The sequence below is a fragment of the Paramisgurnus dabryanus genome, chromosome 11 (assembly GCF_030506205.2).
Source record: "Paramisgurnus dabryanus chromosome 11, PD_genome_1.1, whole genome shotgun sequence".
NCBI classification, from domain to species: Eukaryota; Metazoa; Chordata; class Actinopteri; order Cypriniformes; family Cobitidae; genus Paramisgurnus; species Paramisgurnus dabryanus.
In genome coordinates, this window is record NC_133347.1 from 22146199 (window position 1) to 22163457 (window position 17259).

At 36.9% G+C, this 17259-nt stretch overlaps 1 protein-coding gene across 2 annotated transcripts in view; it reads left to right on the forward strand.

Moving 5' to 3' along the window:
- npc1l1 (NPC1-like 1) overlaps positions 1-15488 on the forward strand; it is a 58752-nt gene extending 43264 nt beyond the window's left edge. The window contains exons 5-19 of one of the 2 annotated variants that reach the window (XM_065247411.2): positions 75-247; positions 326-454; positions 545-727; positions 1003-1117; positions 3274-3539; positions 3689-3778; positions 3953-4143; positions 8853-8980; positions 10187-10316; positions 10403-10461; positions 12545-12695; positions 12991-13222; positions 13375-13488; positions 13673-13835; positions 14601-15483. In XM_065247411.2, the coding sequence (XP_065103483.1) occupies positions 75-247; positions 326-454; positions 545-727; positions 1003-1117; positions 3274-3539; positions 3689-3778; positions 3953-4143; positions 8853-8980; positions 10187-10316; positions 10403-10461; positions 12545-12695; positions 12991-13222; positions 13375-13488; positions 13673-13835; positions 14601-14797 (2321 nt within the window). In that variant the 3' untranslated portion in view covers positions 14798-15483. Of the gene's footprint in view, positions 1-74; positions 248-325; positions 455-544; positions 728-1002; positions 1118-3273; positions 3540-3688; positions 3779-3952; positions 4144-8852; positions 8981-10186; positions 10317-10402; positions 10462-12544; positions 12696-12990; positions 13223-13374; positions 13489-13672; positions 13836-14600 lie in introns of both variants that reach the window. The other variant, XM_065247412.2, reaches the window with a different exon arrangement.
- Positions 15489-17259: the final 1771 nt, after the last annotated feature.

A 17259-nucleotide genomic window follows, 5' to 3' on the forward strand; every position in this document is an offset into this window, starting at 1 on the left:
GTAAGACACAACACAACTAGTTGCTAGCATCTCAAGATGAACTGAGCTCACTGTTGCCTTCTTAATCATTTCAGATGAAGAGTACACCACCGCTGAGGCTCTGCTTCTCACATTCTCCTTAAACAATTATGCACGATCCGACGTTAAATTTAGGGTGGTGGAACAATGGGAAAGCAAGTTCCTGGAAATTCTCCAGGAGTATCAAAAAGACCCGAAAACCAACTTTACATTTGCTTACATGGCTGAGGTGAGGCTTTGGTTTTGACCGTGTTTTTTCCATTATTAATCTCAGTCTTCAGTAGTTTAACTCTTTGATGCTCTTCAGAGGTCTTTGGAGGATGAGATAAACCGAACTACAGCAGAGGACATCCCCATATTCATGATAAGCTATGCTGTCATCTTCCTCTACATAGCTGTGGCGCTTGGGGAATATTCATCCTGGAAGCGAATCCTGGTGGGTGTGTCCACATTTCTGATCAAAAGTTATAAAGGAAGAATAATATGCACCGATATGTATTCACTAACCATAAGGTTTCTTTTTTAGGTTGATTCAAAGTTCCTGGTTGGATTTGGTGGTATTTTGGTTGTAGGCTGCTCTGTTATGGTCTCAATGGGATTTTATGCCTGGATTGGTGTCCAGTCTTCATTGGTCATTCTACAGGTGGTGCCATTCCTTGTTCTTGCTGTAGGAGCTGACAACATCTTTATTTTAGTCCTGGAGTATCAGGTATATTGGGTTCGGTCTATTTGTCTTCAATATCTTGCACTTTCTGACATGCTTACTTGAGTTAACTATAAATATACACAAGCTACCTTCCCATTTGTGTGCTCACTACTGTTCGAGTATGGGTTACAATATTGGACAATCATGTCACATTCACTTTTTCATCTACCACTGTTTCTTATTATATCTTGTTCATTATAACTTCTCTTTTTTTTGTTGATGATTATAATCACATAAATAATGTCTTTCTCTCATATTCTTTGTTTATTCTGTATCAGAGAGATAGACGCAGACCAGAAGAGACAAGAGAGGAGCAGATAGGAAGAGTACTTGGAAACGTAGCTCCCAGCATGTTGCTCTGCAGTTTATCTGAATCTGTTTGTTTCTTCCTGGGTGAGAACTCACACTTTAGTTACTTTAATAGTTAAAAAAGCGATTGAGGGAGGAATCATCTTGAATGATATTTAGTTACTGGTGCATGACATTGAAACATGAAGCAAAAGATTTCTACAAGTGGAATTAAAAGGATAGTTCACCCAAAAATGAAAATTCTGTCATTATTCACTCACTGTCATGTTGATCTAAACTTTTTTATTATGCTGAACACAAAGGAATCTTCTCACAAAAGAAGTTTGAGCAATGTTTGTAACCATTTTAGAGCACCATTGACTACCATAGCATTTGTATTTCAATGAATCAATGGTGCTTCTTTTTCCAACTTGATTGCTAATATCTTCACTTGTGTTCAGCAAAACAAAGAAATTTAAATTTATGTTGAAACAACTTGAGGATAATTTTCATTTTTGGGCGAACTATCCCTTTAAAGGAATAGTCTACTCATTTTCAATATTAAAATATGTTATTACCTTAACTAAGAAGAGTTGATACATCCCTCTATCATCTGTGTGCGTGATAAAATAAAACGTAGCGCTTTTCTAAGCGGATTTAAAAGAGGAACTATATTGTATGGCGGAACAGCACTTTTGGGAGTACTTCGACTCGGCGCAGTAACACCCTCCCTCTCCCATTATGAGAGGGAGAAGGGGAGCGGATTTTTCAGGCGAGTTGAAGTACTCCCAAAAGTGCTGTTCCGCCATACAATATAGTTCCTCTATTAAATCCGCTTAGAAAAGCGCTACGTTTTATTTTGTACCACAAACTTGCTCGTATAACTACTCGTCTTAAATAGGAAAAACGTTGATGTGTTTGGTCACTTCTAACTTTATCTCTGTTTGATACCATTGAATGAATGGGGCTAAGCTAAATGCTATTGTAGCGTCGCAGCGCGCTCCAGCGCTTACGTGCACGCACACAGATGATAGAGGGATGTATCAACTCTTCTTAGTTAAGGTAATAACATATTTTAATATTGAAAATGAGTAGACTATTCCTTTAAGGAGAGACATGACTGATGTGTAGAAAAAATATATAGACACACACAATGGGATCCATGAATCTGAGATCACAAGGGAAATGCTTTTTTGCATTGTTCTATTGTTGATTTTACCTGATGTTATATAATAACCAGCAGCATAACAATCTTATGGAAATTAACCATGGTTTTATTATAGTAATATATAATAGCATAAAAACAATGGCTGCACAAAAAACATGCTACAGGTTACTGTAGCAAAGCCATGTTTTTATTTGTTTTAACCATGGTTTAACTATAGTAACTGTTTTGGGGTTTATGTGTAATTTCTGTAATGGGAAAAGTTTGAAAGTTGATATTTGAGTTAACATTGCCAATCTCACTATATTTTATTTAAAAAATTAGCCTCGAAATAGTGAATAATCTTATAATTGGATTTATTTTCTGTTCATTTCTAAACCTGAAACATATAAATGTTTGTTTTTCATATAGTCTCAGATTTATGGACCCAGAATGATACTTACATAGTGCCGTTTCTGGACATAGGCAGAGTTTGGGGGGCAGGGGGAGCAATGCCCCCCAAACCAAAGCCAATTATGATTTTGTCTGAGCTATTAATGAAATGGTACGACGGTGTTTTAGTGCCACCTAGAAGAAATGAAATAAATACAATTATGAGAATAAAGTTGAAATATTTCGAGAATAAAGTTGAAACATTTTGAGAGTAAAGTAAAAAAAAAAATCATAACATGTATTTTTTTTCTAGGTGGCACTAAAACACCATCGTAATATAGAAATATGAGAATTAATATTTTATTTGTCTTATCTTAATATTTTAATGGGTAGACTGAGTAACTTAAGGATAAAATTGTTTTAATTTGTTTAAATCATATTTTGAAAAAAACATGAAGCACTTTCTCGCTAATCTCAAAGTATTGAAGAACACTTGTTTGCCAGTAGGTCTCTGCCTATGATTCTGGATTAGATGAATTCTATATGTAACACAGATGTTTGTCAAAATTATGTTGCTGCTTTCAATTTGAGTTTTATCAAGGTATAATTAACAAGTCATTTTAAGTTGAATTTGCTTATTTTGATGATGATTCATTGAGCACATCATGTTTATATCAGCTGTATACAGTACACACTAACTCTCATCATAAATTGTCTCTTTCAGGTGCTTTGAGCACGATGCCTGCTGTAAGGTCTTTCGCCCTGTATGCTGCATTGGCAGTGCTAATGGACTTTATACTGCAGATGACGGCTTTTGTGGCTGTGTTGTCGCTTGATGCTCGACGTCAGGATGCAAACCGCTGCGAGATTGCTTGCTGTGTTACTGTAAAAACCCCACGTCCCTCCAAACCTAACAAGGGGTTCCTACTCCCATTAATGAAAAAATACTACGCTCCTGTGCTGCTGAACCCCATCAGCAGGATAATAGTGGTACGTTGTTGCTACCTTAACACCTGCTGTATTAATAGCATTTATGTGACTCGTTTACGCTGATATTATCACTGTAAATTTAAATGTGTCTAATCAGAAATGTGTTTTTCAGTCTGAATTAAGTTTTATATGCTTTCATGTTATCTCAGATGCTGGTGTTCCTTGCAATGTTCTGCGGCTCTGTGTTCCTCTTGTTTCATGTTAAAGTGGGCTTGGATCAACAACTTGCCATGCCAACTGTAAGTTTATTGTTTTTACGATGTAATAGGCGTTTCCATTCAGTGAAAGATAATTAAACAATTTCAATTCGAAGGCATTTTGTGATAAGCAGCTATGCAATAATAAGAAGGACTGTATATTATTCTCTAAGCATTGTCTTTCATTGTCTCTCTTTCTCTTTTTATGATTATTAGGACTCCTACATGTTGGACTACTTTGCATATCTCTATAAGTATTTTGAGGTCGGCGTGCCCACATACTTTATTACAACCAAAGGGTTTAACTTCAATAGCGTGAATGGCACGAACGCTGTTTGTTCTAGTGTGGGGTGTGACCAGTTCTCCCTTACTCAAAAGATCAGATACGCCACCGAATACCCTGAACGGTAAGAACTATATTTCAATCTATTTATATCTGTAGACTTATGATGCATCAGGATGCCCTTTTGTTAATTCTTTTCATTGTTTAATCATACTTAACATACTTCAAAAGTCATCTGCATAATATACTATACACGACCAGTTAAAGTTTTGCACGTGTGACTCAATTTTTCTTATGATCGTAAAATGCAAATGAGCTTATCTCTGCAGTAAATGGCAGTGCAGTGGTAGGATAGTGCAGATTAAAGAGCAGTATTATCCCCTTCTGACATCACAAGGGGAGCCAAATTTCAATGACGTATTTTTTGGTTTACCAAAACTAAGTTACTGGTTGATCTTTTTTACATTTACTAGGTTGATAGAAGCACTGGGAACCCAATTATAGCACTTAAACATGGAAAAAGTCTGATTTTCATGATATGTCCCCTTTAAACCTTAAATGCATTAAGTACTTAAATTCGTCAAAACATTATGTAGACCATCATCATTGGTCGGGACCCCTGGTATGGAGCTCGACAATATGCTTCCACAATTTTCTATTCTTGGCGATGCTGATGATTACTTTTGTTTCCTCTTCCCTTTCGACTTGGGTGAGTGAATGACTGCTCTTCGCTGGGGGGAGAGCCATTTGATTCTGGGCTTTTTGACATTTGTTATATTGGTCAATATAGCTCCGAATTTTGTGTCTGAAAGTTAAGCGTGGTGCTCCTCGCTTGTTCTTATCTTTGACTTCTGAGTGATAGATGGCATAGATGTGGGCTAGTTCACTCTCTTCCATACGAAGACAGTGGCCCACGAACTCTAGTTGTCGCTTGCGGATGGTCACGCTGACTGGACATTGTTTGGTCAGTCTGTAGAGTTCCTTGTTTGTCATATGGGCGTCTGCTTGTCTTATTCCCAGCATGGTTCGATAGCACTTTCTCGCAAACACATCCAGTTCTTCCTCTAGTGCTTTCGTTAAAGCCCACGTCTCACAGCCATAAAGTAATACAGATAGACAAGTTGCATTGAAAAGCCGAGTCCTGAATTCCATCGTTGGCTTGGATGGTGGAGCAGTGAGCAGCTTCTTTAACTTGGTAAAGGCCACCCATGCAAGAGAGATACGATTTTTGACATCTTTCTCCGTCGATATGATGTAGGATCCAAGATATTTGAATTTGTTGACGATTTCAACATCCTTTCCATTTATTAGTAGATGTTGTTCGTTCTCACTAGAAGCATTTATTTTCACTTGGACAGTCTTCTCCTCATTTAATTCTAGTCCAACTGTGCCAGCTTTTTGTTGTAGTTGGGTTAGCTGTTGTTGTGCCCTAGCGAAATCATTTTCCAGGAGTGAAATATCGTCTGCAAATGCTAAATCGTTAAGCTTGTGCTCTACTCTAGATTCTTTGGCTATTGCTGTACTGCGTTGTGGTCTCGTATTACTCCTGGGCAGAGGACCTTTATGTGTAAGGTATCCAAAGTTTCCAGCAGATAGCCTGGAGATGTAGTCTATTACTATGATGAATAGGAATGGAGCTAGAACATCACCTTGTAATACTCCAGTTGTGACAACGAAAGGCTCTGAAAGCTGGCCCTCCAAGTACACCTGGCTCGTAGATCCATCATACAAGACTTGGATAGCATCAACGATCTTTTGTGGGATGCCGTAGTGTCTCAAAATTGCGAACATCATAGGTCTATTTATCGAGTCAAAAGCCTTCTTAAAATCGACAAACGTGATGTACAACGGTAGTAGTTGTGCTCTTGCTCCTTCGATGACTCTTCGCAGGATGTGAATCTGCTGTGTGCAGCTACGTCCGCTCCTGAAGCCTGCCTGGTTGTTTCTGAGCAGCTTGTCGATAGTATTCTGGATGCGGTTGAGGAGAATGCGATTGTATGTTTTTGCTGCGATGGATGTCAAGCTGATTCCTCTGAAGTTGTTCATTAGCTGTACGTTGCCCTTCTTGGGCAGTGGGATGATTAAGCTCGACGTCCATTGTTTTGGTGCGCAGCAATGCTTAAAAACGAGTTCGCAGAGTTTGTGCAATTCATGTACTATGAATTCTCCACCATCTTTGAGGACTTCTGCAGTCATTGCATAATCGGATCCTGGCGACTTATTCCGCTTAAGCTGTTTTATCGCTCTCACCACTTCCTCACGTGTTGGACTCATTGTTGAAATAGCGATATCTGGGCTTGGTTTTGGAAAGTTGACCGTTTCCACCTTCGCGCTCTTGTTGTTGAGGAGTTTGCAGAAGTACTTGCCCCAATCGCTAATGAGCTCAGTCTTTGTGTTTGGTTGAGAGCCATCAAGCATTCGAACTTTGCTTGCTGCAGCATTTTGCGGCTTCTGTGAGATTTTGTTGATTAGAGTCCACATTGTGCAATTCTCGTGTTTTTTATTTGCTAGTTCGAGAGCTTCTAGTTGGGTGTTGAAATATGCCTCTTCGTCAATTTCGAAAGCTTTATTGACACTCGACTTCTTGTTTCTCCACTGCTCTCTCTTTTCTTTTGTTTGATTTCGCTTGAAATCTTCTTTCGCCACTTCTTCTTCTGTGATGAGCTGCAACGTTGAGCTGCTGACCCAGCTCGGGTGTTTTGACTTCGGCCTTTTGCCCAGGACCCTTTCACTCGCCGCTACCAGCGCAGTGTTGAGTGTGTCAGCTCTTTGCTGCATTAGGTCCTGGGCATTTTCGGGTTGACTCAACTCGTCAAGAAGAGTGGTGAATTGATTACGGAGTTCCAGGTCGAAAGTCGCTTGGATGTTAGCGTCTTTCAGTTTATCATTCTGAAAGGTGCACCTGGCGATGGGTGAGCTTCTGGTTGTTCTCAGCGCCAGTTTGAATTTGGCGCTCACCATCTTATGGTCTGACCCAATGGCGCAGGTGTTGTAAGCGCAACAGTTTTTGACTGACTTCCACCACTTGGTGTTGAAGACAATGTGGTCGAGTTGAGCGAAGTCTCCTTTTGGGCTCCTATATGTGCGCAGTCTCGTTGGTCGATTTTGAAACCAAGAGATCGCTGGGCGCAGACTTAGGAACTCGCACATGCTAATTAGTCTTTGACCATTGTCGTTCAAAATTGCGTGGTAGCTGAAGTTGCCTACCACTCTAGGATTGGTGTCGTGTCTGTCCTTACCAATTCTTGCATTTAAGTCACCAGCAAGAATGGTGACCGTGTGTGGCGGAATTGACTTTATCAGTTCTTCAAGATCATCATAGAATATGTCTTTTACTGAAGAATCTGATGTCTCCGTCGGGGCATATGCGGACACAAAGCATATTTTAGGATTGCCTTCTAAATGCATGGCAATTATACGCTCTGATTTAGTGGTGACAGAGATGATCGACTGAGCAATTCTGTTGTTGTATAACAAGGCTGATCCATGGCTTTCCAATGAATCTGTATGAGCCATCGTCCTGCTGTACGATGTGATGTTTCTCGCAGCCGGCTATAATTCGATCGACTTTGTGCGTGATGATCACCCCTGTTTCACTACAGGTGGTGTCGTTTAAGGTTCTAACGTTATAGGTAGCAACACTGAACTGCTTGATGTTGCCACTCTTCGCTGACTTGATGTAACCAGTGGTGGGCAAAGTGGCCGACCTACCACCGCGGTCCTTTTTTAACTGGGCGACGACCGTGCCAGCATCCTTTGAATTATGTTGTGGCTCCATATTGTATTCTTTGCTAGGTTACTCCACGAAGGGTCGCAGGTCCTCAAGCGTGGAGCGCAGTAGATTTCGCCTTTCAAGGGTCTCCCTTTACTTGCCTACGTCTTGCCCCCACAGGCCTTTCCAAAGTAGAACTGTGTACTTGCCACAGTGGGGTTAAAGTAACACTGCTGCTGCCCAGGTACTTCAATAGTTACACTAGGTCGGTCCCCATAACCATATTGATCCAAGATCTTCTGGTAGGTTATCCGAACTAGACCCTATTGGATCAGTTTAACGTCATGATCAGGACACTGCCTATATATGAATCTTAAACCATTTAATTAAGGTTTATTTTAATAAATTAAATAGATATTTCATAGTCTTAAAGATGTTATTATTGTAAAATAATAAAATTACCTCCAAAATAAAGAACTTGGTAACATTGTACAACAAAGGTTTCATTTAGTTAACAACATCAGTTAACATGAACTAACAAAGAACAAGACTTCTCTTTACTTTTTTACTTCTGGGTATATTCGCCTTAGTTTTTTGTTAATTTTGACATTCATTAATACATATTTATGTCTATTAACATTAGTTAATGCACAATAAACTAATATGAATCAACAATTAATAATTATTTTTGTATTTAAAAGCAATAAACATTTATTAATGTTGTAAAAATATATTGCTAATTGTTAAGTCTTGCATTGACTAATGTTAATGAATGAGATCTTATCGTGAAGCGTTACCAAGAATTCAAATATAATCTCTGTTCTTTGAGCAGTAGGTTACTATTTCCGTCATTTAACATCAGACCTTGAACTTATGTATTTGTATAACTGATCTCAAAAGTCCATATAGTGACATAACCCTGCAAGCATTAAAGTTTCAGAATCATAAAATGACAATAACAAAGGTTTATTTTTTAAAGAGCACTTTTTTATGCATCTTATTCAGAATGAAAAATGTACAATGTATAATACCCCTTATATGTTTATATTCCACATTGAACACTTTTAATCATTAAATATATTGAGTTTGTTGCAACATTACCACATACTTGACTTCTCTAGATCTTATATGGCTATACCAGCATCCTCTTGGGTGGATGACTTCATTGATTGGCTAAACCCTGGATCCAAATGTTGCCGTCTCTACACCAGCGGTCCAAACAAAGGCAAATTTTGTGCAGCAAACGAGAGTAAGTGTTAAAAAACTACACTCTGAAAAATAAAGGTGCTAGAAAAGGTTCTTCACAGCAAATGCCACATGCAGAAAAAACATGTTTTGTTCCCTAAGGAATCTTTCAGTCAAAGATTTTAAAAGAACCATTTTCTTTTCCACTTTAAAAAAGCTTTATTGAAACAGAAAGGTTCTTCGGATCTTAAAGGTTCTTTATTATGGAAGGTATTTTTGGACTTTTTTAAATTAATTAATTAAATTATAAAATAATTAATTAAATTATAAAATTAATGATGATTTGACATTTCATTTTCAATATAATCTTGAGTCAAGACTGACAATATTAAAATAAAAAGGCAAGCTTGAAAAGGAATCTGTAAAAATTTTTTTAAAAGGCTTTTTATTCATGCCCAAGCAATAATAGGGACAAAATTAAAATGTAAAGTTCAGTTTTAATTTTATGTTCTGTTTTTCTTTTTCATTTTTGTTTTAATTTTCGTGTTCATTTTTATTTTCAACTTGTATGCAAATTCAATCTTAATCAGTGGGTGGGGCTTACTTGCTTAAAAAAGGGGTTTTTGACTGTGTTGCTTGCCAACTTAGCGACCTTATTGCTACATCTAGCAACTTTTAGACCCATTTAGCCAAACTTAGCGACTGTTTGGATGAATCTTAGCTTCACATCTGTACAGATAGGCTACTGTGTCGATTGTACTGGTCAAGGAGTGCTGGGTGGCGCTGTCACAGTGAAATGTGTGTTTACCGTCTGTGCATGGAGCTGGGTCTAAAAGTCGCTAGATGTAGCAATAAGGTTGCTAAGTTGGCAAGCAACACAGTCACTGAGTTGGCAACACTGCTTAATTTAATTTTTCAATTTGGCCGGAATGATGCTTCATCACGTTAAAAAAGAAAATGAAATAATTTAATATAATGTATTAATTTTTATTTTAGCATTTCATTTTCAAATTTGGGATATATTTTGCGATTTTATTTTTTATTTTATAATTTAATTAATTATTTTATAATTTAATTAATTATTTTATATTTTAATTAATTAATTTAAAAAAGTACAAAAATATCTTCCATACTTTATGGAACCATTTAGCAAAAAAAAATGTTCTGCATCATTTAGTACCTTTATTTTAAGAGAAATATATATAATCTGATTTAGTTCAATGCAATATTTGTATATAATTATACTAATTATAAACTTTCCTAACTGCAGACGCTCTCCTGTGTTTAAAGAAGTGTATGTCAATACCCCCAAATGGTGTTTTGCGACCAAATACTATGGAATTTAACAGGTTTCTACCAGACTTTCTTGGTAACAGACCTGACCTGCAGTGTCCAAAAGGGTAAGGCTTGTTGGTAAGATTACTTGTATGATTGAAGAAAAGGTTGAATTTAACACTTTAAACCCATTATTGCTTTTCATTTCCAGAGGCTTGGGAGCATATGATAAAGCTGTAGTCATAGACAATACTACAAAGGAAATAATAGGTGAGATACATTCACATGTACGGTATAGTGTATGTGTACTTTTTATTTGATATATATATATATATATATATATATATATATATATATATATATATATATATATATATATATATATATATATATATATATATATATATATATATATATATATATATATATATATATATATATATAACCGTGTCATCCTATAGACCGTTTCAGCAGTAACAACATAAACAAGCCGCTGTCGCGGTACGCACGTAACTTCCGGTAAACTCCGCTAATAATAAATAACAACAAAGTTCTTTAAACATAGTTTATTTATATAACAAGCAAACAAAACAAAACATAGATTATATAGGAAACCAAACATTTGTTATTTTCGACGAGGCATTTGTTCAAGAGATTAGTTTAGCAACTAGTCAGACCATTAAAAAACGTAACCGGAAGTAAGGTTCGGATCCAGACGTGTATCACGTGCGTCCGATGAAACCGTCTATAGAATGGGTGACTTTTTCAATTGAATAAAGCGATTTTTAAAAGTACGTATCTTTATACTGCGTTGTGCCATCTCAAACTAAATTAACTTTAAAGGCGCACTCTGTAACTTTCAGAAGAATCTCTTAACAGAAATGCAATATAACTATATTACCATTGGTGTATAAAGACCTTACAAAATGAACTAGATTATTTTTTTACCTTAGCATGAGCCGTTTTTGAATGAAACACCTCATATGCTCATTTTCCAGCTCCCCTGCACTGTAAAAAAAACTTTTTTTTTGATTTACGAGTCATGTCAACAGAAATTAGTTGTCACAACTTATAAAATATAGTTGAGAAAAGTAAACTTAAATTTATTAGTTATAACAACTCACCTGTAGTTATAACAACTCATCTCTAGTCAAGATAAATAATAGTAAGTTGAAATGACTTGTAAATCTGAGTTGATTCAACAAAAAATTTTAAGGCAGCAAAGCATTTTTACAGTGTGTAGTTAAAATTCAGATTTTTACAGTTTTGGAATCCAATCAGCTGATCTCCGGGTCTGGCGGTACCACTTTTAACATAGTTTAGCATAATCTATTGAATCTGATTAGACCATTAGCTTCGCACTAAAAAATAACCAAAGAGTTTCAATATTTTTCCTGTTTAAAACTTGACTCTTCTGTAGTTACATCGTGTACCAAGAACGACAGAAACTTAAAAGTTGTGATTTTCTAGGCCAATATGGCTAGGGACTATACTCTAATTCTGGCGTAATAATCAAGGAATTTGCTTCCGTACCATGGCTGCAGCAGGTGTAGTCCTATTACGCACTGCCATAAAATATTTTTCCTTGGTAACTTTTAATAGCAGGGAACTATTTTCGGGCACTGCATATTATCAATTTTGGAGCGCGATGCTAATGGTCTAATCAGATTTAATGGATTATGCTAAGCTATGCTAAAAGTGGTACCGCCATACCTGGAGATCGGCTGAATGGAGTCCAAAACGGTAAAAATCAAGTGTTTAACTCTAGGGGAGCTATAAAATGAATGTCCCTTTAAATGGAAGTCGTCAATTTGCACCGTCATGTTTCTTCAGTAGCCCTAAACCGACAAACTGCTATACAGCGCATTTTGTCCCTACGTTGTCTCAAACAATGATGTGTTTGTCCTGTGAAAGGGAGGGCTGAGCTTTGGACTTACCATAAGATGGTGCTACAAATCTATACATAGGACAAAATACAGGCAGCAGGCTCCTAAATAGTTCTTCACAGCGATGTCTCAGAAGAACCATATTTGGTTCCCTAAAGAACCATTCAGTCAAAGATTCTTGAAACGTTCTTTATGGAACCACAACAAAAAAATGGTTTTTCAATGGCATCATATAGTATGTTTATTTTAGGAGTGCATGTTGAATTATTCCTACAAAATGGTTAAAGGGTTGACACTTTTACTATACAAATCCACATCACATTCAAGGACGAAAAACAACAAGGTGCTACAAATTTTAAGGGTGATTTTCCACACATGCCCACCTTTCAGGTATTAAAAAGTACTGGCTTGTAGAATGATCCAGCAATTCCAGTCATCACTGACCATCACGTCTCTCTATTCATTAGCTTCTCGCTTTATGGCCTACCACACTCCTCTGGTGAACTCTCAGGAATTTACCGCAGCTCTGGCGAGGGCGAGAGAACTGGCCCACAACATCACCATGACCATGAGAAAGATACCCGGTACCGATCCTGACTTTGAGGTCTTCCCTTACACGTAAATGTCCCGCTCTTATCATTCTGTGCTTAAAATCCTCACCTTTGCTGCGTCTTGTTCATGATAAGATATGTAGAGATAATGAACGACCGTAGCGCAATTAAATGGTAACGGGAGTCCTTGAGCTATATTCATAAATTGCAAAACTACTGAACAAGACCTTGAGCAACTTGATCAATCTCAGTACATTACAAAACTGAACATTTCTGTGTGTAAGCCTTATGTGATCGATGATCTCAATAAACATTGTTCACAGTATCTGCATGCTAACCCGTGTTTTTCTTTTATCACGCAGTATTACGTACGTGTATTACGAACAGTATCTGACTATTGTGAATGAGGGCGTGTTCAACATCTGCATGTGTCTGCTTCCCACGTTCATCGTGTGTTGTATCCTGCTCGGCATGGATTTGAGATCGGGCTTTTTAAACCTGCTCACCATAGTGATGATCACTGTGGATACGGTTGGCGTCATGACGCTGTGGGGCATCGATTTCAACGCAGTTTCACTTATTAACCTTGTAACGGTGAGTTATTCAAAGAAACACAATGTTCATAAACTGATAAGAGTGTTTAATATTGCCATTTTAATAATCATGTCGCTGCCATTGAAGCATTATATAACAAGGCAAAGGTCATGGGTTCAATCCCAAATGTAAATGTCACATTTTTTTTCCAGGCTGTTGGTATATCAGTGGAGTTTGTTTCTCATATCACACGCTCATTTGCTCTCAGTACTTGCACCACAAAAGTGGAAAGAGCAAAAGAAGCCACAGCTAACATGGGAAGTGCGGTGAGTACCATCAGACCCACATTAAAGAAAGACATCTTGGAAAACAGATTGCAGCAACAGTTTCCAGGAGGCATATTAGTACATCTTGTCTATTTGCCTAGAGAAAGTCAACAATATCCAAAACAAATAAAAAAAGATTACGCATACATTTCCGTGACTTACACCAAAGTGTTTTCTTTCCCAGGTGTTTGCTGGTGTTGCAATGACCAACCTACCAGGAATTGTGGTGTTGGCATTTGCTAAGGCACAGCTCATTCAGATCTTCTTCTTCAGACTTAATCTGGTTATTACTTTACTCGGCATGGCCCATGGACTCATATTTTTGCCTGTGCTACTCAGTTTCTTTGGTAGGTGCACACACACACACACACACACACACACACACACACGTTTGTACAGTTAAACTTGTGAGGACACTCAAAGACGTCATTCCCTCTTTACCCTAACCCAACCATCGCAACTAAGTGCCTAACCCTAACCCAACCTTAAAGGAATAGTCTACCCTTTTGCCATATTAAACTATGTTATTACCTCATCCTAGACAAATTAATATATACCTATCTTTTTTCAATGCGTGCACTGTGCAGCGTGTTGTGAATGTGTTAGCATTTAGCCTAGCCCCATTCATTCCTATGGTACCAAACAGGGAAGCCACCAAACACTTCCGTGTTTTCCCTATTTAAAGACTGTTACATGAGGAGTTATACCAGTAAGTATGGTATCACAAAATAAAACTTTTTTTTGGTACCATAGGAATGAATGGGGCTAGGCTAAATGCTAACTCATTCATAACACGCTGTACAGTGCACGCATTGAAAAAAGATAGGTATGTATTCATTCGTCTAGGTTGAGGTAATAACATAGTTTAATATGGCAAAAGAGTAGACTATTCCTTTAACCCAAGTCAACCTCTAACCATAAACCCAAGTCTTAACCCTCAAACAGCCCCTTTAATTGGGTGCCAGAAAGTGAGAACCAGCCAGATGTCCTCACTTTACTCTCTTCGTTCTCACATTGGTGGTCTTACATTTTTTTTTCCCTCAAAAATAGGTGTTAAACATGATTCAGATATGGAAATTATGGATGTAATTAAATAGTATTGTGTTGTATAGGTCCTGGTGTGAACAAGGCACTTCTGCTGCAGATTCAAGAAAAAAAGGCCACAGAGAAGGAACTCTACGTATACGAGAACAGCAACTTTGAAAACAACGAAAAGCCTGCCAATGGAGAGCCCATATCTATATTAAAGAACGGCATTATTCCCAACAACAGCCCAGAAGAGCCTACAGTGGAAATTAACGTTTCTTAGTCAAAGACTCTTATGAACTAATCTTCCTCATCCCTGCAGTTACCTCTGCAATTACATTGACTTTGTAGTTATAAATAAATGGACTGTCTGCCATTATTTAAACTATTGCAGGTGAGCACCTGGGGATACATTATTAGTCATATAGCTTCTCGTATACATGCACTTTCAGTTTGAGACCAGTATAACAGGTTAAAGCAAATGTCAACGCAAGGCTTCCTATGTGGATCTTTTGATGGCACTGTTACTGCTCCAAAACTGTACGGTTTAATGTCATTTGAGGATTGTGGTGCTCACAGGCGATACCAAGCATACAATAACAGTGTTTTATTAAAAGTTTTGTTTCATGTCACATTTAACATTCTAGTCACGCCTGGGACAAAGTTGTAATTCACGTTCTACATTAAATTCCTTTAGAAATATGAAAATTAGTTGTATAGGATAATTTTACTTTTTTATTCGATTGTGAAACATTTGTTGAAAATATAATTATGTAATTTATCATTTTTTTAAGTTTCGTATTTTCTGAAAAGAAGAAAACAACCCCTAGTGACACTCCAGTATAAAAAAAAGTGTAAAGAGAGTCTGCTCTTGTGTTGCGAAATTACTGTAGTAATATTAAATGCACTTTGTGTTTTTGTAAATTCTTTTAAGTCTTGTTGAATATTTATGTTGCATATAGAAAATAAATTCACTTTCACAGAGAAATGTGTGCGGTTTTCCAGACAGGGTTTGGATTATGCATTGTCTTAGTTGTAATAGCACATTTAAGTAGATTTTTACAGACATACCTCACAAAAAAATATACATTATTGATGTCCGTTTACAGACAAAACAATGACACTGATATACTTTAAAATATGTCAGTGCAAGCTGTTTTCAATTAAGACAGCTCGAAAGCAATACTCCAACCAAATATCAAAATTTAACACGTCCGTCATCTTTCAGATGAACACATTATGGAGTTTTTTTTAAAGGGGACAGAGAATCAAAAACCATTTTTAACTTGTCTTTGTTGAATAATAGTAGTCTACCCGCATTCACGAACATACAAAAAGTGCTAGACATGCTAAACATCTCAGTCTCATAGAAATTCCTCTTTAAGAAATATCATCCAGAAAACGGCCCAATCTGAAAAACTGATGCTTATGACATCACAGGCATCTCACTGCACCTCCATTTTAAAATAATTGGCTTCATTTTTTGAGTGGCAGCAAAGTCAGCCAATCAGTAATGAGATTACAAGTTAAGCCAGTAGGGGGAGCCAAATAGGTGCAAAACACTTGTTTAAAATCCCCCACCCTTATAGAGCTATCTGAGAGAGGTTTTTAGGGCGCTTCTTAGGCATTACAGACCCAAACAAAAAAAAATTTGTCTACATGTCACATCACAGAACAAGGATAAATACCCCGTTCAATCATTCTATGTCACCTTTAATAAACGTGCTCCCTCTTCCAAGCTTAGGAGAAAACAGGGATCAGGGAACAACTTCTGACTTTAAGACCCAAAAAAGTGCATCCATAAAGCAATCAACACGGGAGGTAATCAATGCAATATTGTAAGAAAAATATACATATTTTAAACATTATAAACTATAACTAGCTTCTGGAAACTATGCCTTCTTGGACTCGCGTGATGAATCCAAGATGGCACAGTTACCAGAAGCTATATTATTTTATAAAGTTTAAAAAATATAGATATTTAAGGATAACCCGCAGAAGACCTTTGTTAACCCATTGGAGCCATGTGATTTACCTCTGTGAGGAATAAATGCACTGTTTGGGCTTTAAAGTCAAAAGTTGCTCCCTGATCCCTGTTTTCTACAATTAAAAAGCTTGGAAGAGCAAGAGACATTATTACTAAAATAATAATAAGGGTCAATATAGCTATATAGTTTCTTTGAGACTGCAAAATGTCCCTCCATCTAACTTCTTATGTTTTGTTTTAAGGAGACCTTAGGCTGTTAGAAATGCATATTGGTCACGCTCCAGCACTTTTTATAAATGAACTGCAAGCACATCACTATACAAACAAACCTATAAAATATGTCCACCCTGTCATGTAAATGTAAATTTTCATGACAGGGTGTACCATTTTAAGCTGTTCACTGTTGAAGTTTAAAATACATATTTAGATTTTCTGCCAAATTTTATGTTAATTAATATTTTACAATGACAGGGTGGACATTTTAAGCTTGACGACACGTAACTACAAATAAAATATGATGAAAATACGGAAAAATAAGTGTAGATACTTACTGTGTGTGCATTATATGTTTTAACCTCCACTAAATAATGACCAAATGCACTCAAAAAAATTATTCAAGCCCTTCTTAGAAATGACACATTAAAATTGTGTTCAATTAATTAATAATACCTCATAAAGAGCAATAAGTATATATATTTAAATAGTCTAACACAAAATGAATATGTACTATAATTTATTGATTTCTTTTTAATTGCGTT